Below are 24776 nucleotides of genomic sequence, written 5' to 3' on the forward strand. Positions count from 1 at the left end.
CAACACACATGCGCCAGGTGCCATTCGGTTTCTTAACAAGGACCACATTGGCCACCCAGTCGGGAAAATTACAAGGCCGAATGAACCTGGCGTCTAGCAGCTTTTTTACTTCGGCAGCTGCCGCCTAACTTCTTTCCTCGCTGTGGTTTCTTTTCTTTTGCCGGATGTGCTTCTTTTTGGGGTCCACGGCGAGTTTGTGGACAGCGAGATCCGGGCTGACGCCTGACATCTCTTCCACTTCAAAGGCAAAAATGTCTTTGAATTCCTTCAGCAAAAGGTACAAGCTTTCACCCAAGGTAGCATGAGCAACCGTTCCAACCTTTACAGTACGTTCTGGACGGCTGTCATCAAAAACTAGAACAATGTTTTCACCAGCCGGTTGGGGACGAAGCTCGTCTGACCCACGGTCAGTGATTACTATGTTTTCTCTTTCTTCACCTCCACCAGCAGAGGTGCCTTTCTTTTCTTCGCGACTGTTGGTGGGGAAGGTACTGGGTCGGCATCCTTGACATTGTCAAGGTCTATTGGTTCCTGGCCGCCTGGAGCCACAGTATTTTTGACGGCTGAGAGGTAGCACTCTCGGGCCGTCTTCTGATCCCCATTAAGGGAACCAACAGAGCCGTCATCCCTCGCATACTTGATGAGCATGAGAGACGGGATGGTTACCGCCTTGGATTCGTTGAGAGTTGGCCGGCCAAGGATAATGTTGTAGGCGGTCAACTCCTCAACGACCAAGAATCTGACGACAATATGTCATCCTTGGCCTTTCTCCCCCAGTCAGATGGGTAAGTCAATTCTTCCGGCTGGGTAGACCATCCCACCCCCAAAACCAACCAAGGGGCGGGTGACCGGATGCATGCTGCTGACATTGTATTTCAGCTTTTGTAGGCATCGGGGGCTGATGATGTCTAATGAGTTGCCGGTGTCAATAAGGATCCATCCAACTAGCTGGTTGGCAACCTTACATTCAATGACGACCGGGTCATCATGCGGACGGCGGACGTTGCCCCTGTCCTTTTTAGTGATCAAGACGTCCGGGAAGGAGGAGCTTGCAGACGCCTGCTCATCATCATCTTTGTCCATCTTTCGAAGATGGCTCTTGGTGCCCCGAATGTTAGGGCCACCACATGAGAACCCGCCTGCTATTGTGTAGACCGGCTCCTTATCGGTATCCGAGCTACTAGCAGGCTGGGGGTAGTCTTGGAGGACTGACCCTTACTCTTCTTTTTTGCCCCGGCTGGGGACTTAGAAGTGTAGGACTTTTACATCCCCTTGTCAGCCAGACGGTCCAACGCCCTTTGAAGGCTGAAGTAGTCGTTGGTACCATGGCCAACTTCCTCATGGTATTGGCAGAATTTGTTCTTGTTCCTTGATTAAATGGAACTTTTCATTGGATTCGGCTTCTCTAGGGACAGCCGGTCCTTAATTTCCATGAGGATGGAGTGTCAGTCCTTATTAAACTCGTACTTAGGGACGTACGGTTTAAACTCTTTCTTTTTCTTCTGGGACGGCTCGTCAGAGTCACTAACCGCCCAGATTTCTTTTCTTTTCTTGCTCTCTTCTTTATTTTTGGCGGGCTGAGCAGGCCGGCTGTCTTTATGCTTGTCGGACTTTTTGGAGTCCGACTGGTTACCAGGCGAGCAGAGGTCGGTCGCTTGAATGTCGATTTTTGCCTCCCTCAGGGCCGCCTGTAAGGTGAAAGCCCTTTTTCTGACTAGGTCGACCCGTCTCTCAGACCCTTAAAATTTTTTGTAAAAGCTACTTCATCAGACAGTCCTAGAATCTGAATTCTGCTCATATTGAACCGCCTCACATAGGAGCGCAACCCTTCTATCTCTCCCTGCTTAACGGTGCTCAAGTCAAGACTTTTTTTCTTAGCAGGGATGTTCATTGAGAAGTTGGAAGCAAACAGGAAGGCGAGCTTCCTGAAACTGTCAATGGACCCGGCTGGCAAGTTGCCAAACCATTGATGGGCAATGCCCTTCAATGTAGCCGGGAAGCATCGACACCAAGTGGCATCATCCAACCCCTGTAAGTACATGAGGTTGGTGTAAGCCATGAGGTGATCTTCCGGGTTGGTGGTACCATCATAGGTACCTACCAACACATTTTTAACCTTGGCCGGCTGTGCCGCCTCGGTTATCTCCCGGGTGAACGCAAAAGGTTGTTCACCCAGGCGAAGCAGACGGAGCTGCCAGTCCAATGGCTGGACATTTTGATATGCCGCCTGACCTCCGAAGAGGGCTGGCTGCATGAAGTGAGGGGGATACTGACCGTAGACCTGAGTAGGTACATACGGTACAGTTCCAATCATCTGAGGGACAAAATGGACGGTATTACCGCCTGTCTGACTCTCATGCAGGGAAAGTGCATTCCCTGCAGAGGTGTTGTTGAAGTTGTCAGGAAAGTTCGACGTGAAAGCCGACTCAGACAACTGTTGATTTCTCTTCCGGTTGATAATTTCCTGGGCATCAAGAGTTGATTTTTTACTTCCCACCGGCTGTTGAGTCCGGCGGGTATCGTTGGTATTCCTCTTAGGATGAAGAATTTTAGACCAGTCAATGGTCCCGGCTGCTTTCTCCTTTGGATGAGGAATGGGCTGCCGATCTCTGACTGACTTCTCCTTTTTCAGAGGAGTCTTCTTGGCCGTCTGACCCCTACATGGGCCAGCCCGACTCTTATTGATCAGCTCTTTAATTTCACCCTTGAAACTTGTCATGAGTCTCATGAGTTTGTCTCAGGTGACAGGTGCTGATCCAGCTACCGTATGGGTCTCCCCTTCCGGCTGACGAGGAGGTCGATTTGTACCTGCCTGGGAGGCACCCCGCTCCAGAGTCTCTCTAAGCCGAATGCGCTTGGTTTTCAGAGAGCCATCATCGGCTGTATAAATTTCGACCTGAGGATCTTCATCCTCTTGGTCTGTAAAAACTTATGGGTCATCGCCCAGACGGTTAGGAGGTGGTACAGATTCTTGAACCATCTTCGAGGTACTCTTCCCACAGACGGCGCCAAATGTTTTGGGTGTGTTTGTCCCTTGGGAGAGTTACAACACGAACACTGATCCGGTGCGGCCTGTACCTGCAAAACAAACGGAGACACCGGTTGGGTGGTGCTCCGCCTCCGACGAATAAGTTAGTAACTTGAAGGGAGAGAAAAAGGTGCGGAAATTTAGGTGGGTATCTACTCGGATTCCAAGCTCTGATGTCTCTATCACAGGGACAGTGTGTAATAAATGGTCAAAACGTGCCCTCCAAAAGAGGGGAATCTCCCTATTTATAGGGTCCTCGGGATTTGTGCCCATGATTAGGTCACTAAACCCTAATCATTGGTGGGCTGCGCTGCATTGCGGCTTTCTCGGGATTTGGGCCTGAAGGCCGCCATTCCTCCCAGGTTTCTGGAGTGACACATGTCAAGCAGGGACAGGTCCACCTTGGGCCATCCTGGGGCTGACACGTGTCATCCTCTGATTGGACCACGTGGCGGGATAAAATTACCCTAAACAACAGGCACAATGTTTGATACATGCAAGCATTAGGACACCACAGAAGTTGATATGAAAATGCAAAAACTTATTACTATTAATCTTAAGAGGATATATTCGGGAGTTGCTATGAAAAAGAAAGCAGGACTATAAAAAGGTGTGAGCAAACACAAAAACTATTTCCTGGCACACATACACAAATCAATTTCAAATATCATTAACAATCAACATGTCTCAAACATACGTGTCTGTCTGTTGAACATTAAAAACCCCGACACCATACCTACTAATAATCCTATTCACCTTCTCTGTCTCTTCAACAAAATCCATATCCACCCCTCTAGGAATCGGCCTTTTCCCCATCGGTATTCCAAGGATTGAAGACACTTTGTTTGGATCCAGCGGCAAAACTGCACCATCAACAAACGTTAGGGTCCCCTCACTCCTCACTCTAGTCATGAGCCAATAACAAAACTGGCGAGGAATGTTCTTCATATCCAGCCTGAGCAGACTTCCAAAATCCATGCTTTTCCCCAAGTTCAACTAACGTTCATCAGATCTGATGTTGTCCACATCTTCGCAAAAAGATTCTACCCTACAAACAATGTTTGGAGGCTGTGTAACAAAAAAAAAGAGAAATAATGAGGTTAGCAAATCACACATCGCATGCATATTATAAGCAAAACTAACTCTACGCAAGTACTTGATCAATGATAGCATAACAGAATAAATCACAAATTGACACCTTCCCAACATTTTCAAAATGAGTCATCAGCACTTCACCCCTTTCACAGACTTTCTGTCCTTCGGATATTGCCAACTTCCTCCTCTTGGATCCTCCTGCGTCACAAGCAACCTTCTTCCTTTTCTTACCCTTACTCTTAAAATACTGCATCAGCATACTGTCTAATGTCCCTACCCCTACGCTAGATTTACCATCATCATCGTACTCCGATTGAGTCAAACCTGAACCAGATACATAAGCATCCTCTTCCTCAGCAATCATTTTCTTTTTAGCTACCCTCTAATTCTTCTTTTCCTTAGCTGTAGGGGCTTTTGACTCAGCTTTCACAACTTTTGATGTTCCAAAAGGCTTCAAATAACCCTGCCAAAAAACATACTCCAACATAAGCTTATAATGTTGCAGGTGGTTAACCAACAACAGAGTCCACCTTTTTCCAAGAGAAATCCCGAACAAATGGCTTTTTCTTCATCATTAATGGTCAGATGGCTGTGTCAAAGAAAGAAGCATTAATTTTCATTTAACATACACTTCACCACCACTAACACAATAATCAACAAAGTTATGAGCTACATCAATCTAACAACAGAATGCAAGAGCATAAAGATACTTATGAGCTACATCAATCTACGAACCCCATCACATGAGAAAAACCATCAAAACATATAATGCAGCTTTTAGACTAGGCTCACATAATAAATAACCCCACTTACAAGTTATCCCACAAGAGATAAACCATCCAAAGATTTCTTTTAAAACAAAACTCAATTAGGACAACTCTTCAGCCACAAGATAACCACAATAAAACCGCTCCTGTAACCCACTTACTTTTTAATCAACTCTTCTACCATTATTAATTTAAACATATAGCAATAACATCAACATCAAAAACCCACATCAGACACCATCATCAAAACCACATACAAACCCACTTCATTCCACAGAGTTCACCATAAACTAGAAGAACACCATTGAAAGAACCCGAGAAAGTACCTCTCTAAGATTTCTCCATTGTACACGAAACCTAAACTACTTTGGAAAGAAAACCAAGACAGAAAACCTAGACTGAAAACCAAAAACCACAACTCTGCAGTCAATTCAACTACAATCCTAACTAAATTCATGCGCAATACATATACCTCAATTCATTTACAAAAACCAATTCTTATACTACAAAACCAAAACTTTTACAAAAACCCTAACCCTCCCGCAACATACGATCCCTAACAGAAAACGTAATTTTAAACAAACAATCAATACAAAAGGCACATCTTCAATAACCCTGAATCCAATTCAACACAAAACCCTAACACCCATCAACATAAGAACCCTAAAACAAATCGCAATTGTAAACAAAAAATCAATACAAAGAGCACATCTTCAACAACCCCAATGCAATTCACCACAAAACCCTAATTATCTCATTCAATATAACTATATGTACTTACTTGTCGCCTCTTTAGATCAAAAAGGGTGTTAGATCTTCGAACCAACGAGATTGAATGAAGCGAAAATGGAACTTCAAAGCAGCAAAATTCAGTTTAACTGCAGAGTGAGAAAGACAGAGAGCGCGAAAGAGAGTGTACATGACAGAAAAAGAGAGAGAGAGAGAGAGTAAAGGAGATTTAAAAGTGGGAATTCAGTTTAATAAAACATGTATACAATACACGACCACAAATACACAAATATATCTCAAACGGCTTGACATATTGTATAACGTGTGCTGATGTGGATTTCCACTAAAGTGATCAAAGTCCCACCGAATTCACGACCTTGCCCCTTGTCTACACTTCCTCATGCATAACCAACTTCCATCAGGACGCCCTCGAGGAAAGGAGGTGCGTGAGTGGTGATGGTGGCTGATTGGTGGCTACTTTGGGAGCTGAACTAGTGGCTGGTTGTGTGTTGGGGAACAGGGGAAGTGCGTGAGTGGTTGCGGACAGGTGGTTGTGGAGGTTTCCATGAGTTGTAGTTGGTGTTGCGTGGTGAACTGCGGCTAATATAAGGCTGCATTAGTGGCAGCTGCTTGGAGATGTGTGAGAGTTGCTTGAGGTTGAGAAGACGGTGGGCACGAACATCACCCTCATAACGAGTTTGTGATGAACACTAAAGCAGGCAGTCCCAAAACGCTTCCACAGTGGGTTCAACACCACCCGACTTGAGGGCGCAATTTTGTGAGCGCAAGGAATTGGACCTGAAACATTCACCTACAAAAATTCAATATAAAATCATGGAGAAGATGAAGTAAAATGAACTCTAATTAACAAACAAAGTTAAAAGAAAAAAAAAAATCAAAATTCAAAGAATAAAAGAAAGAAAACATTATAAAAAATGAAAAGAAAATAAAGGAAAGAAAATTAAATGAAAATGAAAATTAAATAAAATAAAATGAAAACTAAATCTACAAAATCTATAAAAAGAAAAGCAAAAAAAAAAAAGAGAACAAATAAAATAGAAAACACTAGAAAATCCATAAAATGCACAAAATAACAAAATAAGAGAGAAAAGGTAAAACACATAGTAAAAGTATGAAACTAAGCATTTATTAAGAAAGAAAGCTATGAGAAGAAGGTAAAAACAACATAAATACTTATCAAATGGGTTTCATTTATGAAACCCATTACAAGGCAAAGTAACTAACACAAACAAGATTAATATACCCGCTTCTTCACAGATTGGCTTGTATCCAGAGCATTGGTGGGTTGTGTCTTAGTATCACAGCCCTAGAATAAACACGGAATATAATTGTATAATAAGTAACAAGTGCTAAAAATAATAAATGTTTGTTTCGAATGTCCATTGTTTAGGGTAAAAATACCCTAGATACTTGGACCAATCAAAGAGGGGCATGTGTCAGCCTTAGATATCAGCTGTAATTGCAGCCTTCAAGACCCAATTCTAGAGAAAGCCACAAAACGACACAACCCACAAAATCTAGGTCAGAGTGACCTAAAAGAGGGCATATTTTCCAACGACCCTATAAATAAGGAGATATCCCCCATTTTGGGGAAACATTTAATCATTTATTACACTACCCTACATTCTCTCACATCAGAGAAAACACCTGATCTCAGAATCCAAAAAGATCTCACTTTACTTTTCGCACCTTTTTACATTCTCCAACACGTTCTAACTTAATCGTCGGAGACGGAGATCCAACCACCTAGAGTCTTTGTTATTTTGCAGGTAAAGGCGCCGTCGAACCAGTATTCGAGTTCTAACTATCCCGAGGGACAAAAACACCCAAAACATTTGGCGCCATCTTTGGGGAGAGTACCTCAAAGATGGCTAAAGAATCAGTACCACTGTCAGACCCCAGTCGTTCTACATTTGATGGGGAGATCTTTACAGACCATGAAGACAACCACGATATAGACGTCGAAACATATGTGGCCTCAAACGGGTCACTCATGTCCAAACAAATTCGTTCCAGAGACAAGCTGGAACGAGTAAACAATGAATTTGGTACTAGCAAGTCTGTTGGACCACCGCCTTGTAATACCAAGGCGACAGAAGGTCAGGCTCCAGTAACCTGAGATGAACTCATGAAATTCATGACAAGTTTCAAGGATGCGATCAAGGACCTAATCAACACGAGGATGACTAGCTCTAGAAAGAGTCAGTCGGCCAAAAAATCTCCTCGAGCTGCGAAGAGGAAGTCAGTCGACAGGCAGCTTGATGAGGGGTGGACATAGGTCATTGAAACTAACCCTCCCTCGGTCAAACTAAATTTATAAACACATAACCAACCTAAATACTAGTATAAAGGAAAGTCAAGGGTCGAACCTAAAGGAACAGTAATGCTCAACCGCTCTCAATTATGTGCCTAAGCTAGATCAAAGTCTAAGGATAAAAGGTAAACACTAACCAACTAACAAAAAAAGAAACCAAACAAATAAAGCACTAGAAACGGGGATCAACAAGTAATCATGACAATTGTAGCAACTCGGAAATACATGCAAGTTAATGGTTGTGAAGACTGATGATTGTCATTTATGGCACTCATAGGGTAGTCTTTTAGGATGTTTTCTCCCTATTTTTATAGCTTTCTTTTATTATTTTGGTCTTTTCTCCTTTAGTTTCTCTATTTCTTTCTTTCTTTCTTTCTTCGTGTTTTACTTTCCTTTATCTGGTTTTCTTCGTGTTTCCCTTTTATTTGGCTCTTTTTTCTCTTCTATTTTCTCTCTTTGATTACTTTTATAGGTGCTTAAGGAGTGGGCTTTGCAAAGGGATCAAGAAGAGCCAAAAGGGATAAGTAAAGAAGAATCAAGATACTTGGAGAAGGCTTGGAGAAGGAACAAAGCCTTTGCCAAAGGCCGCGGGCGCGGTAAAAGTGCAAAAAAATGGAGATTTTTGGCAGGAACTCTCCGCACCCTGGTCGTGGTCTAGCCACGGGCGCGGATGATTTGGAGAGACCGCTTCTATTGGAGAGATCGCAGGCCCTTGATTACACTCGGGAGCAGGGCATTTGTCGCGCTTTTAGTCGCTGGCGCTGGGGTCTTCGACGCGGGCGCGGGGTTTTCCAGATTGCCCGCAGAGTTGTTATGAGTTCCGTACCCATTTTAACGCGACCGCGGAAATTCTTACAGAGGTTGCGACCGATTAGTTTATCTTCTTTGTCTATATATATTCTTGTATTTCCTTTGGAAAGACAACTTTTAGATAATTTTCATTTGCTTAGTTTTTAGAGATAGAAACTGGAGAGAAGTTAGAGAGAAAGTAGAGATAGAAATTCTTGGATTTTGATTTGTATTACAACATTGGTTCAATCAAGTTTTGATTTCTTCTTCATATCAATGAAAGTTTGTGAGATTTCTTTCCTTTGAATTTACTTTTGTTGCAATTTCCTTTAATGCATGAATGTTTGATTTGAATCTTTGTTTAGGCTTGAGAAATTGTTGAATGATTGAATTTCTTCTTGATTAAACAAGAGATGAAAATGTTTGTGATTGAATTTGTTTTGTCTTTCAATTTCACCATGATTAGTGAGTAGATTAGTTGGTAGGGTGAAGAGGAAGCATGCTTGATTAATGATTTTTGCTAGGTGATGATGATTGATTGATTGAATTGTTGCAATTAAATTGGTTGACATAGTTGTGGAAGTGATTATTTAGACTAGGAGTGATCAACCTATAAGATTGATCTAGATTGCTTCGCAAATTTTAATGACATGAACCCTTGATTTGAGAATTGCTTTAATTAATTGAATTTGATTGTGATTTTCCTTGTTAGCCATTCATAGTGAACCCTAGCTTGGCTAATGGGAGATATCTTTTGGATTTCTTTGATTGCAACTATTGTTTGTCCCTTGTAATGTTTGAATCGATTGAGTGATCTATCAGTCAGCATAATCATTGAGCTTGCATGTGGAACCTATATCCCCAGTGTTTAGCATATTGAATTCCTCGATTTATCTAGTTTCTTGATACCTTAGTTACCAACCATAACCATTTACATTTTTCGAATTATCTTGACATAGGCTATAGCTTGCACCTACTCATTCCTTTGGGTTTGACCCTTGACTTACCATATACTCGTATTAGGTTGGTCGATTATTTAAATATTTAGTTTGGCTCTAGGAAAGAGTAGAAAAAGAACTACATTTTCCTCTTGTCAAAATGGCGTCGCTGCCGAGGATACTCATTTTCTCTACATTTGAATACAATAGGGCGGGTGATACTTATTTTCTCATCTCTTTCCAATTGTTCAATGTCAAGCGTACATTAACCCTCCACAAATTCAATGAAGCCCTTGGTTTCTATCCTCATGCCGATATTTTTAAGCCAATCCTTTCCAACCCGACTGATTATAATGAGGTTTCATGGTGGAGAACCATTGCTAATAAGAGAACGTTTGACTCAAAGATGTCGCTTGCTAGTGAAATTATTCACCCGGCCCTTAGGATTCTTCATAGGGTTTTTGCTTATGTCGTTTTTAACAAACAAGACCTTGGGAAACTTACAAGGGACAAGATTATGGTTCTTTGGATGGCTACCAAGTCGGATTTTGGGCCTAGGGTGAATTTTGGGTACATTTTTATTGAGCGATGCAAGGCAATAATTAGTGGGACCAAAATCGGAGAGATTCATTATGGGGGATTGGTTACGTGGTTGGTTACTAATTTCAAATAAGAAGGGTTCTTGAGGTCTTGCACTCCGGTTGGAGGGAGTGAAGACATGTTACTAGACTTAAAGAAACTCAACACATTACGCTTCATCACTAGTACGAGGAACACCAATGTCTATTCTTTGTTAGTGCGAAATGAGTACTATTGCTTGCTTCCAAACCAGGCCGCATCTTCTATTTATAGTGAGGCTAGGAATGTTTGGATTATCCCTAAGGATAGGGGGCAAGTGGTATTTGATATGGAGGAGGATGAGGATGTGAATGAGGAGGACGATAATGATGATAATGGTGGTAGAGAGGAAGAACAACAACAACAACAACAATTCAATTAACAAAGAAGAGGAAGAAGACAACATCGACAACAAAATGACTACCAACAAGATCCCTATCTTCGAGAGATGACGACCATGCAAGAGCAAATGGAGCGTATGCAATTAAGCATGCAAGGTATGTATGCCGGCAACCAGAACTTAGCTTTTCAAACTAGCGCCTTGTATGATTCTAGTTTACGTATGGGAGAGGTAACAACTCCAGTTAACTACCCGTATGTGCCGGCCCTACTACGGCTTGTGCCATATTAGGGTGGTGACAACCTCCCTACTACCGTTATTGGCAAGGGATCTTAAACCCCGATGAGCCTAGGCGCGATTTCCCCGATGAGTCTGGTCATTGGAGTGACCATAGGGGTAATCCCAACTACCCCTATGTTCACCTCATCACCCCGAGCTTTGTGTTGAACCCGAGCCATATGACCAGTTGACCGCATCCCAACTTGACCTTTTCAAAGGTCATTATGGGTGGCCACCCGGTTATACCGGTGGTTGGGATCTCTATGGCCCCCCATCGGGCTTCTCTTATGATGGGGATGCGGGTGATGGTATTGCCGGCCCTAGTGGCCATTAGTCCCCCTTGGGTTGTTTATTTCCCCTTTTTGATACCTTCCCTTTAGTTTTACTTACTTCTGTGCATAGCGGTCGATGCACTTATTTTGTGAGGGGGGAGTCGAATAGGGCGTTTTAGGTTAGGTTTAGGGAGAGGCACCTTGGACTTATGGGGATATGTTTGAAAAGGTATTGGTGGGTTTTCTTTTTTCGCTTTTGGTAGTTTAGTTGGTATGTTGTTTGTTATGTTGTCTTGATTTTGATGATGATGATTTGGGAATTTTATGATGATGATAGTGGTTTTTCTAGGTTTTTGTACATAGTTTTCTAGTAAGTTTTCTATTGTTTGCTTTTTTTGGAAGTTACTAACAATTTCATTTTTGGATATAGTCTTTCTCTCTTTCTCACCTTGTTTTGCGCGTGCTACGGTTTTTGGAGCTTCATGAAGGTGGTTATTCTTTCACCTTGGTTATTGTAGCATAACTTGGACGCTCGGTAAGACCCTTCTTTTTTTATTTTTTCACCTTTATTTCTTTACTTTTCTTGGACGCTTAGATTAGGATTAGTTTTAGGAGGAGTTGAACGGTTCGAGGATGTTTTCTTTTTAACACCTTAGTGTGTTTGGGAACATTGGCGTTGTGGGCGAATGTTCACTTGTTTGTCGATTGGGACTTATGTGTGTTAGCATTACTTCCTTGTTGCATTTCTACTTCTCCTCTGTTTTTCTATTTTTCATTTCATATCTTTTTCCTCATTTTCTATTTTCTTAAGGTTTGCCTTTTTCTTTTGTTCCTTTTTCTCTTTTCTTCTACATTCCTTTTTGTATTTTGCTTTCATATATTTTTATCTTAAACTTTTTTCTTCTTTCTTTTAAAAAAAAATAATATATATATAAAAAAAAAAAAAAATAATAATAATAATAATAATAATAATAATAAAAACATAGTTTTTGTATGTAAGAATAAATGTTTTTTGAGGCATTGCTTTTCTTTCTTAATAATTTTGCTTTTACTTTGGACTTAGTACCACTTGAGCTTGTACATTGGCTATTATTCTTCCTAATAACAATGGTTAGCATAGTTTAAGAGTATCTTTGGTTTACTCTAGGATAGAACATGCTAAGGTAGTTATCTAGAACTATTGGGACCTTGAATCTAGGGCTGTCAAACGGGTCGTGTCGTGTCGGGTTCGTGTTCGTGTCGATGTTAAACGGGTTGAAAAACCCTTGACCCAAACCTAACCCATTTATTAAACGGGTTGAAAACCCTTGACCCAAACCTAACCCGCTTATTAAATGGGTTACCCGTGTAACCTTTTACCCATATAGTATGTAATAAACTATAATATTCAATATAAAAATTAAAAAGACATACATCATTAATTCATTAATGATACTACAAGAGTTTAAAGTTAGTAATTATAGCAAAAGTACTACAAGAATTTAAAGTTGGTTGCTTTAGCAGCACAACCATACATAAGAATTGTCCCAAATTAACAGCCAAATTTTAATTTACAAAAGTTGAAATTTATTTTTCCGCCAAATTAACTGCCAAAAATTACCTAAATGTATACATGGTGCCAAGGCAATTTACAAAATTACAAGTTTAGAACAAAATTTTCGGTTTTTGTTACTACTTTATTAATAGGTTAAGCGTGTCGGGTTTGGGTTAGCGAGTTGTCGTTCAACCCATTAATTTCGTGTCGGGTTCGTATCGACCCAATTATGTAAACGGGTCGAGAATACGTGACCCAAACCCGCTTATTTCGTGTCGGGTTCGTGTCGGGTTTTAGTGTCGTGTCAGCTTTTGACAGCCCTACTTGAAACCGGATTCTCTTATTTTTAAAAACTCGCAATTGTTCCCCTTTGGCGGATTTGATGCTTTTAGTGAATTTTTGCCACAACCTTGTGTGGTTTCTTATTTTTCAAGCCTTCTTCAACTACTTGTATGAGCGGCATGTATTTTTGACTTTTGCAGACCTAATCTTGAAACTTGATTCATAATTCTCAAACACGAGACCGAACCATCTACGGAGGATAAAGGCATCTTGTCGGGGTGGTAATTTTTCTTTTCAAGGTTAATCTTTATTTTTAGTTCTTAGGTTCTTATTTGCCTACTTGCTAACCATTTGAGCCTTTTCCCTTCTTTTCTAGCCACATCTTTAGATATTTGAACTTTTTTGTTTCATTTTTGTTTCCATTCTTGGTTTTTGTTAAGCAACTGATCATTATTGTTGGAGTTTGTGGTGGAGGAGTTTTGATATTTGGTTCTCTTGAAAGCAAGATTATGTAGTGACTTTTCTATGAATAATGGCAAATGAATAAATGAAAAAGCTGTCCAAAGTTAAAAAAACGCAAGGACATTCAAATGAATAAATGAAATAGCCGTCAAAAGTTTTTAAAAAAAGGCAAGGAAATTGAATAAAGTGAAACTTGAAAAGTTGAGGAAAAGCAAAGCAAATCTCTTAAAGCTTTGGCAAAAAAAAAAAAAAAACGCTGAAAATAAAAAAGTTCAAAAACATTTTGATGTAACCGTTTCTCCCTATTTTAGGCATTGAAGACAATGCTATTTTCTAGCTTGGGGGGAAGCGTCTTACGCTTTTTGTATATATGATTGTGGTTATAGCTTTGAATAAGCTTGGGGTTGTTAGTTTGTTTTTTTTTTGTGACCACTTTGTTTTAGTGTTGAGATTTTGCCGATCTTGCTTCAAAACTTAGGTGTACCACCAAATTCTAAATTTTAAGCCTACCCTCAACCTTTCGCCCTTATGTTACAACCTTTGGGAAATCCCTTTTGACCTAGTGGTTGAGTCATATACCGAGGGAGGGCATTATGAGTTAAAGCGTAAGGAGAGGGGATGCAAAGTTAAGATGTCGAGAAACCTCAAATCTATTTGTTTTTCCGGTTCCTTTGAGGAACTATAGAGATGCTTACTAAAAGAATATTTGAAGCCAATGGGAAAATGTGCTACAATTGTTTATAGATGAGAGTTAATTGCGTTTTAGCAGTTCTCTATACTTAGCATGTCTTATGTTTAAATCAACCATCGATATCTTAGAACGTGCTTACCATTGTTGTTTTAGAAAGTTTGTTATCCTCTCGTGTTTTGATTATGTGCAAAAGTCCAGTATATAAGCACCTCTTTTCATTTTAAAGCTTTAACTTTATCTTTTCTCCGCTTATGCTTTGCCTCCTTTTATTTAAGAGTTATAGGTTAAACTCGTAGGAAACCATTACGAGACCTCACTCGTCCTTATAGACGACTTTGGGGTTTAAAGGGATTGTTGTATCTAAAAACAACCGTGATTCCTACGTTAGTGAGTCTTATTGTACATTCTTTTTCTCTCTTTTTCCATTTTATTTTCTAAATAATCCCCTCTTATTCCTTTTCAGCTTTTGTTTTGCTCGGGACGAGAAAAAGTCTAGCGTGGGGGAATTTGATAAGTGTCATTTAGGGTAGTCTTTTAGGATGTTTTCACCCCATTTTTATAGCTTTTTTTTTTATTATTATTTTGTTCTTTTATCCTTTAGTTTCTCTATTTCGTTCTTTCGTTGTGTTTTACTTTTCTTTATGTGGTTTTCTTCGTGTTTCCCTTTTATTTTGCTCTTTTTGCTCTTCTATTTTCCCTCTCTGTTTACTTTTGTAGGTACTTAAGGAGTTGGCTTTGCAAAGGGATCAAGAAGAGCCAAAACGACTAAGCAAAGAAGAAGAAAGCTCCTTGGAGAGGGCACAAAGCCTTTGCCAAAGGCCGCGGGCGCTGTAAAAGTGCAAAAAATGGAGATTTTGGCCGGAACTCTCCGCGGCCTAGCCGCGGTCTAGATGAAGGCGCGGATGATTTGGAGAGATCGCTTCTATTGGAGAGACTGTGGGCCCTTGATTGCATTTGGGAGTAGGGAATTTTTTGTGCCTTTAGCCACGGGCGCAGGGGTCTTTGCCGCGGGCGCGGGGGTTGGCCAGATTGCCCGTGGAGTTATTTATAGGTTCCGTACCCATTTTTTTGCGACCGCAAGAATTTTGGGAGAGGGTGCGGCCGATCAGTTTATCTTCTTTGTCTATATATACTCTTGTATTTCCTTTGGAAAGACAACTTTTAGATAATTTTAATTTGCTTAGTTTTTAGAGAGAGAAACTTGAGAGAAGTTAGAGAGAAAGTAGAGATATAAATTCTTGGATTTTGATTTGTATTACAACATTGCTTCAATCAAGTTTTGATTTTTTCTTCATATCAATAAAGTTTGTGAGATTTCTTTCCTTTGAATTTACTTTTATTGCAATTCCTTTAATACATGAATGTTTGGTTTGAATCTTTGTTTAGGCTTGAGAAATTGTTGAATGATTGAATTTCTTCATGATTAAACAAGAGATGAATATGCTTGTGATTAAATTTCTTTTGTATTTCAATTTCACCATGATTAGTGAGTAGATTAGTTGCTAGGGAGAAGGGGAAGCATGCTTGATTGATGATTTTTTCTAGGTGATGATCATTGATTTATTGAATTGTTGCAATTAAATTGGTTGACATTGTTGTGGAAGTGATTAATTAAACTAGGAGTGATCAAACTATAAGATTGATCTAGATTGCATCGCAAATTTTAATGACATGAACCCTTGATTTGAATTGCTTTAATTAATTGAATTTGATTGTGATTTTCCTTGTTTGCCATTCATAGTGAACCCTAGCTTGGCTTATAGGAGATATCTTTTGGATTTCTTTGATTGCAACTATTGTTTGTCCCTTGTAATGTTTGAATCGATTGAGTGATCTATTAATTAGCATAATCATTGAGCTTGCATGTGTAACCTATATCCCTAGTGTTTAGCGTATTGAATTCCTCGATTTATCTAGTTTCTTGATACCTTATTTACCAACCATAACCATTTACATTTTTCGAATTAGCTTGACATAGGCTATAGCTTGCACCTACTCATTCCTTTGGGTTTGACCCTTGACTTACCATATACTCGTATTAGGTTGGTTGAGTGTTTATAAATTTAGTTTGGCTCTAGGAAATGGTTGAAAACAACCTACAATTTCTCTTGTCATAGACTAATGGCAAGCTCAATAAAAAGAGTCAACAAGCTATCTCCTAGAGGTCAAACTAGCGTTAACTACAAGATACTCTAACTAGGAGCATCACTAATCAAGCTTAATCGACAATTGTGATTCCTAAATCAATGGTTCGTATCACTTGAAACTACAATGCAATCTAGCATAATTCTCGAGGCCTATCGATTTACACACATGCAAACTTCTATTAATCGATTTATCTCTACAATTAATCAACACAATCTCCAAATTAAGCGTAATCAATCAATCATACAAGTGTCACTCTATCCCTAGCCAAACAACTACTCTAGCATTATCATCTATCAACAATCAACTAAAGAAATCAAGAATCAACAAAATATGGAGAACAATTAAACTATTTAAAGATCAAACAACAAAATCAAATCAAACAAACATGAAATCAAAAAAAGCAATAAAGAGGAGAGAGAGTGAGAAATCCTCATTGATTGATGATGGAGATCTTCAATACAATTGTCATCTTGAATCTTCAACCTCTCATTTAACCATTGAAATTCCTCATTTCTCTCTCTAAAATCTACTCCTAAAACTTACCCTAAAACTAGAGAGAGAAGCTCTCAACTAAGTTAAAATTGGGAATTCTAATTCGAATTCTATTTTTAATTGTTTCTCTCTCTAACCCAAAAATGGGTATTTATAATTACAAGGTTAAAAGAAAATAAAAGAGTAAAAGAAAAATAAAAGAAAAGAAAATGAAATAAAAAGAAAAGAAAATAAGAAAAGAAAATTAATAGAAAAAATCCCCAAAATAACAAAGTCAGTGGACTTCGAATTTCGCTGCTCCAACAAGTGGGAATTAATCCCATGCTTCGTATCTCCTAAAACCAAGATACGCGCGGCAGCTTTAAATGCGAGCGCGGCCATGATGAATGCGAGCGTGGCTGCGATAAGTTAGGAACGAATTGAAGTGCGTTTGCGTGAGATGCGTTTGGAGCTGCACCCGGAAATTGTTGTTGATGACTGGCTGTTGCGTGGTTAAATTGGTGGTGCTGGTCGTGTGGTGGCGGATTGGTGCCTATTTTGGGTGATATCGGGGCTGCCAGGAGTTGTTGTAGTTGTTGGTGAATTAGGGAAATAAGGAGTTGTTGTAGTTTTTTATGCGGAGGAATTGGTGGCAAGAGGTGCTGTGGGAGTTGGTGGTTTGGCTGCAATTGGTGGCAGAATAATTGTTGTTGGTGTTACGTGGTGGTGCGGGGGTAGCAACTAATTGTGGATGTTCGGAGCTAAAGGTGGAGCAGGGGCAGCATCTCGGCTGGTGGCGTTGGAGGGGTGTTGCGAGTGGGCTGCTCGGGTTGTTGCGCTGCTTCTTGGTGTGATTTGGTGAAGTGAAAAGGGCAGCAAGCTGGTGGAGCAGGGGAATTAATTAGGGAAAAGGGGAAGTGCTTGTTGAGGTTGAGTAGTCGGTGGGCACGAGCATTGCCCTCGTAGCATGCTGGTGATGAACACTAAAGTAGGCAGTCCCAAAACAGTTCCATAGTGGGTTCAACATCACCCGGCTTGAGAGCGCGACTTTGGGAGCGCAAGGAATTGAATTTGGAAAATTCAACTACAAAACCCAATTGAAACCAAAGAGAAAATGAAGTAAAAATAACTTAAAATTAACAAACAAAACTAAAAGAAATAAAAAGAAAACGAGAAGAATAAAAGAAAGAAAACTATATAAAATGAAAAGAAAATAAAGGAAAGAAAATGAAATGAAAATGAAAATTAAATTAAATTAAATAAAACTAAATCTATAATAAAAGGGAAAAGCAACTAAAACAACGAAAATAGAACAAATAAAAGAGAAAACACTAGAAAAACCATTAAAATGCAAAAAACCACAAAATAAGAATGAAAAGGTAAAGTAAAGAGAAAAAGCATAAAACTAAGCACTTATTAAGAAAGAAAGCTATGAAAAGAAGGTAAAATAGACTTAAATTCTCATCAAATGGGTGCCATTTATGAGACCCATCACAGCCTACTCCACATCCAAAGGGAAGAATACGCCACCCATTCACTGGACAAAGATCCTTTTGCCCAGAAGGGCACAAATAAGGTAATCCGTGTTGTTCATCCAGATGGAAGCAAGAAAACCTTCACCGATGCTCAACATGTTATCGAGCAAAATCGGAATCAGCAACTATTTGAGTCAGCTTCTACATCGAGCTTTCTAGACAATTTTAAAACTACATCTACAAGGAATACTCAGTCCTTGCATGTGAGCCATACAGGCGGCAAGTCCGTCAATTCTGGCCGTATGTGCTCCGTATGTGCCCATATGGCATACAGGCCATAAACCCCTTATTTCATGCAGCCAACCCTCTTTGGAGGAAATGCGGCATACAATGTCCAACCTTTGGACTGGCAGCTCCGTCTACTCAAAATTAGTGAACAAACTTCCGCGTTAACCAAGGTGATAACCAAGGAAATACAGCCGAGAGGATAAGAATGTGTTAGTTGGTGTCTATGATGGTACCTGCAACCTAGAGGACCACCTCATGGCCTACTTCAACCTTATGCACATGTAGGGGTTTGAGGATTCTATGTGGTGTCGATGCTTCCCGGCTACCTAGAAAGGTATAACCCAACAATGGTTCGGAAATCTGCTAGCCGGGTGCATTGACAACTTCAAGAAGCTTGCTTTCCTATTTGACTCCAACTTCTCAATGAACATCCCTGCCAACAAACAAGTCCTGACTTGAGCATTATACGGCAAGGAGAGAGAAAAGGTCTTCGCTCCTATGTCAGACGGTTCAATCAGGTGAGAGTCCAAATTTAGTGGTTATTTGATGAGGTAGCCTATATAGACTTCTTTAGGGGTCTGAAGAGTGGGTCGACCATTAAGTTTGACTTTGTCCGAAATAGGGTCTTCACCCTTCAAGAGGCGTTGATGAAGGCGAAGAGCTTTATTCATGCTACCGACCTATTCTCGTCTAGACATCAGTTAAAATCCAAGAAGTTTGACGACAAAAAAGAGAGTCGATTGCTCAGCCGGCTCAAAAAGCTGAAGAGAGGAAAAAGAGAAAAGAAGTTTGGGCGTTTAATAAAGCCTGATCACTCTTTTAAAAAGAAAAAGAAATAATTCAAACCATACATCCATCCTGATGGAGATAAAGGACAAGCAAACCATTGAGAAGCCGAATCCAATGAAGAGTTTACTCCAATCACGGAACAAGAATAAATACTGTCACTTCCTTTAGGAAGTCCGACATGAGCCCAACGACTTCTTTAATCTCAAGCGGACGTTTGACCGTCTAGTTGATAAGGACGTGTTGAAGTCCTATGTCTTGAAGTCTAAAGCGAATGCCAAGATGAATCCATTACATTCGTCTAAGACAACCCGACCTACTAGTAGTTCAGACACCGACAAGGATCCGGTCTACACCATAGCAGGAAGATTCGCAAGTGGTGGCCCGACCATCCAAGGCACCAAGGATCATCTAAAGAAGATGAACCACTGAGTTGATAATGGACAATCGTCCACCAGTGGAACATTCCCAGACATCCTCATCACTGAGAATGATTGGGGAAAAGTCCGCTAACAGCATGATGACCTGGTCGTCATTGAATGTAAGGTCGCCAACCAGCTGGTTGGTCAAATCCTTATTGACACTGGTAGCTCCTCTAACCTCATCATCTACAAGTGTATGTCCAAGCTGAGCTATAAGCTGGACAACCTGTGCGATGTCTCCCATCCACTAGTTGGCTTTGGGGTAGGGGTCGTGCACCTAGTCGAACAAATTGACTTACCCATCCGGTTGGGGCAGAAGGGAAAAGGGATACACATGATCGTCCGGTTTTTTGTGGTTAAAGAGCTGACCGCCTATAACATTATTCTTGGTCGAACCACTCTAAATGAGTACAAGGCCGTCATCATCCCAGCTCTCATGTTGCTCAAGTGTGAAAGGGATGATGGCTCTATTGACTCCCTTAACGGGGATCAGAAGACAACAACGGAGTTTTACCTCTCAAATGTCAAACCAACGGTTGCTGCAGCCGGTCAGCTGAAGGAGCCAATAGACCTTGACGATGTCAAAGACTCTGACTCAGCCCCACCAGCAAACATGAAGAAATGAAAAGATCATCAATTGATGGAGGTGAAGAAATAAAAGTAATAGCAATCACGTACCAGGGAACAATTAGATGATCTCCGTCCCCATCCGGCTGGTGAGCACATTGATATTCCTCTACATGACTGAAAGGAATGATGTCCTTCGAACAAGTGTATTATTCCGTTAGTGGGTTAAGAATTATTAGAAGCTAATATATTCAGTAAGGTCAAGTGATCGAAATGCCTGGGCGGAGGCCGCTTCCAATTAGTAATATTAATGCATAATTAAAATTACTGCTTAATCTTGACTAAACCCTTCGAGTCACACCCAACAACTAACAAACCGAAGTGACTAATTAATTATGAATTAATTAATAGGTCAACCGAGTAATTAATATTTAGACGTCGGGAATTCGAACTTAGAGCGTCGAAACTAAACGTCGAAAGTCGAGTTAGAAAATAATAAAAGACGAGACATGAAAATAATAAATCAACAAAGACCAAAATACCCCTGGCATCGGAATGCCCCGAGCAAACCTAGTGTAGGGGCATGGTGGCTAGCATCGCAATACTAGGCATAGCCTAGTGCGTGCAAGCGCAGCTAGGAGGTTGCCTTTTGCGCGCATTGGCTAGCAGCCATGCCGCAACAAGCCGCAGCAGCAAGCACGCAATGCGCGCCAGCCATAACAGCTAGCAGCAGCATGGCTTGGCCATTGCGCGCATGCTAGCGCTGTTGGGAAGCCGCGGCAAGGCAGCCCACCTTGGGTGCCTAGGTGCCAAAGTGTGGGTGCCACGTGGCGCGAATTTAGAGGAGCTTGAAGGGATGTGTTGGCCGATTTTTAGAGAGGGAGTGGGGAGCATGTTTGGTCCCTTCCTCCAACAAATGGTCCTCACCTAACCTCCCACATGAGCTTGCCACTTGTTGATTTATTACTAGTTTGATTATTAATTTTATTTTAGCTTTAAAATAAAATAGAAAAATCAAATTCTCCCACATTGATGGGAGAGCTATTCACTCTCTTATTTTCCCTATAAATATCCAAGTTGGGGTATTGGGAAAATCACTTGAGTGAGATTTGAAAAAGGCATCACCATTCTGAAAACCTTTGAACTCATTAATCACTCGGGTTTTTGGTCGGGCCTTGCTAACTCCAAGGCATTTGACCATTTTCGGTGGTCGGGTTGTGGGTGGACTATTGTTGGAGGCCGTCGTATTTTCGAGGCTTGCTTTCGAAGTAAGAGCGGTTCCGATTGGGCGAAGAAGGCTCCAAAGGTAATTATCTTCTCTTAATCTTGTGATTAATTTATTTATGTTTATGGTTTTATTTATTGCGAGTGTTGTCTTGGTTTCGGGGTTGTTTCCGCGGTAAGTAGGACTTACTAAACCCCAACAACGGTATCGGAGCCTTGCTCGTTTATTTTTAAATCATAATATTTTTCAAGGTGTTTTTATGGCTTAATTTTTCCGGTCTTGAAGTGCTAATCAGATTAGTAGCCCGTTTTATTTATTTTAACCTTGTATTAAAGCTATCATCAGCCCCGAACCTAGATTTTGACCCAAAAATAGTGAATTTTGGGTGGAAAATATGTTTTGGAAATGATTTTATTCTTCTAGGGGATGGTTTTTAGCCAAAAAACGATCAGAAATGCACTTTTCGAGGGATTTTTGGTTTTTACGAAAATTTTTAAGTCTTTCTAACCTTGAAAATTAATTGCATATTTATGGTGTTTATGTAATTTGTTCAATACATATTTTATATGAAATTTTAAACCTCTTTAGGCATGATTACTTAGTAGTAATTTGTGCTTGAAAGCCTGGTTTTATTTTTCACATAATTGCAAACTAATTGCAAACTATGGGTTTGATAGCATTGAGTATTATGTAGAGCTTCTATCGCTTTTCATCTAGTAGAATTAGCTCTTCATATATTGCTCTTGTCCATTCGACTTCATCGAGTTTACTTTCCAACGCAATGCGTACAGAAGGTATCTCTAGCTCTACAGGTTGTATGACATCCATTCCATAGACTAAGGAGAATGGCGTATTTCCTGTTGATGTACGAATTGATGTGCAATAACCCCAAAGTGCAAAATGGAGTTTGTCAAGCCAATCCTTGTAATTTTCTGTCATTTTCTCAATAATAGTCTTTAAATTCTTGTTAGCCGCCTCAACTGCTCCATTTGTTTGAGGTGTTGAATACCATACTTTTGTAATAATTCTTCACATTCTGCTTGAAAGTGAGTTCCATTGTCACTTATAATCTCATGTGGGACTCCATATCGACAAATGATGTTCCTTTCGATAAAGAGTGCTACATGTTTTGCGGTGAGTTTAGCATATGACTGTGCTTCAACCCACATTGTGAAGTAATCGATTGCTACTAGAATGTATTCATGACCTCTTGTTTTAAGAGGGGTAATTTTTCCGATGATATCAATTCCCCATGTTGAAAATGGCCATGGTGATGTGTAGGTGTAGAGTAGAGATGGAGGAACATGTTGCAAATTGGTGTATATTTGGCATTTAGGGCATCTTTTTACGTATTGATGACAGTCCCTAATCATGGTAGTCCAATAATACCCTTCTCACATTATCTTTTGGACTAGCATCTTTCCATTAACATGAGTTCCACAGGAGCCTTCTTGGACTATCCTCATAGCTCTTTGGGCTCCCTTTATGAGGAGGATATTCTCCTTTGGTGATATAGTTGAGTATGTCTGTATACCAAGGTTCTTCTTCATCTTCTTCATCTTGGACCACTTCATGCGTTTTCTCTATTGTTAAAGGCATTTGCTCGATTTTTGTAGGAATCCTAACCATTGAGGCTAGTCTTGCCAAGGCATCAGCAAATTGGTATTCTTCTCTAGGTAAATATGTGTATTCTACCTTTTCTAATTGGTTGGTGAGAGTGTCCAAATAAGTTTGGTAAGGGGCTAAATTTTCACTCCTTACTTTCCATCTTTAAGAGATTTGGTTGATGATCAGAGAAGAATCTCTGAATATTCAAAGTTTCTTTACTCCCAATGCCAAAGTTGTTTTGAGGCCTACCACACATGCTTCGTATTCTGCAGCGTTGTTGGTTACGTCGAAATCTAACTTTATGAAGATTGGAACATGTTCTTTTTTTGGTGATACTAATAATACTCCAACTCCACATCCCTTTTGGTTTGAGGCTCCGTCGATGTATAAGGTCCAAGTATCATCTTCTTTGACCATCAAGTCTTCATCTGGAAATTCGTTGTCATGTATTGGTGTCGAATCTTCTATTGGAAAATCCGCTAAGAAGTCTGAGACCACGGATCCTTTAATAGTCTTTTGAGGCATGAACCTTACATCAAATTGGGATAGGTTGACTATCCATCTTGATATGTACCCATTAAGTGTAGATTTTCAAATAAGTACTTGAGTGGATCCATTCGAGATACTACAAAGACTGTATGCACGAGCATATAATGTCTCAACTTGGTTGTGGCCCACACTAATGCGAGGCACAATTTCTCAAGTAGTGTGTAGCATACTTCATACTCGAGCATTTTCTTGCTTAGGTAGTAGATGGTATTTTCTTTTCCTTCTACATCTTTTACGAGCATAGCCCCCATTGTCTCTTTAGTGACTGTCAAGTACAACCTAAGAGGAATCCCTAGAAGTGTTGGTGCTAATACGGGAGGATTTGCGAGATATGCTTTGATCTTTTCAAAGGCTTTTTGACACTCATCTTCCCATATTACTGGCACATTCTTTTTTAGTTTCTTGAATATTGGTTCACATATTGTTGTTAGCATGGATATGAACCTACTTATGTATTGCAACGGGCCAATAAAGCCTCGAATTTGTTTCTCAGTTTGGGCGGCGGCATTGACATAATTACTTTGATCTTGGTTGTGTCTTACTTTATTCCTCTAGAGCTTATGACATATCCCAAGAGTTTGCCTGAGGTGACTCCAAAAGCGCACATAGATTTAACCTCATGTTTTATTTCCTTAGCCTATCGAAGAATTTTCTTAAGGCTACTTGATGTCCTGGGCGATCTTTTGATTTCACTATCATATCATCCACATAAACTTCAACCTCTTTGTGCATCATGTCATTGAGTAGGGCAGTTGCTGCTCGTTGGTAAGTGGTACCCGCGTTTTTCAACCCGAATAGCATTACCGTGTAACAGTAAGTACCCCAAGGTGTTATAAACGTTGTTTTCTCCATGTCTTCTTCCGCCATAAGAATTTTGTTGTACCCTGCGTACCCATCCATAAATGAGAGAAGCGTGTGATATGTGGTATTATCTACTAAGATGTCGATGTGTGGTAAAGGGAAATCGTCCTTTGGACTTGCCTTATTTAGATCTCGATAGTCGACACACATTCTTACCCTTCCATCCTTCTTTGGAACTGGGACCACATTTGCAACCCATTTAGGGTATTTTGATACC

At 40.2% G+C, this 24776-nt stretch overlaps 1 protein-coding gene across 4 annotated transcripts; it reads right to left on the minus strand.

Annotated features, from left to right (window-relative positions):
- Positions 1-3678: 3678 nt before the first annotated feature.
- Positions 3679-5957, minus strand: LOC110713234. 4 transcript variants are annotated; one of them, XR_002509827.1, is made up of 4 exons: positions 5672-5957; positions 4654-4712; positions 4227-4586; positions 3679-4096 (listed from the first exon to the last, which is right to left on the minus strand). XR_002509827.1 is itself a non-coding variant. In XM_021891694.1 (3 exons), exons 2-3 carry the CDS (start codon positions 4485-4487, stop codon positions 4025-4027), a joined length of 333 nt encoding a protein of 110 aa, XP_021747386.1. In that variant the 5' UTR covers positions 4488-4586; positions 5672-5950; the 3' UTR covers positions 3679-4024. The 4 variants fall into 4 exon arrangements, 3 of the variants coding, with proteins under 3 accessions (XP_021747386.1, XP_021747384.1, XP_021747385.1); XM_021891694.1 differs by lacking the exon at positions 4654-4712 and having other exon boundaries at positions 5672-5950; XM_021891692.1 differs by having other exon boundaries at positions 4227-4712; positions 5672-5950.
- Positions 5958-24776: the final 18819 nt, after the last annotated feature.

Source organism: Chenopodium quinoa, unplaced genomic scaffold (assembly GCF_001683475.1).
Source record: "Chenopodium quinoa cultivar QQ74 unplaced genomic scaffold, ASM168347v1, whole genome shotgun sequence".
Classification (NCBI taxonomy): domain Eukaryota; kingdom Viridiplantae; phylum Streptophyta; class Magnoliopsida; order Caryophyllales; family Amaranthaceae; genus Chenopodium; species Chenopodium quinoa.

Coding starts and splice junctions, on each gene's coding strand:
- LOC110713234 (XM_021891694.1), bottom strand. CDS start 4,487: ATGATTGCTGAGGAAGAGGATGCTTATGTATCTGGTTCAGGTTTGACT. Junction 4,097..4,226: donor ATTTTGAAAATGTTGGGAAG/GTGTCAATTTGT, acceptor TTTGTTACACAG/CCTCCAAACATTGTTTGTAG.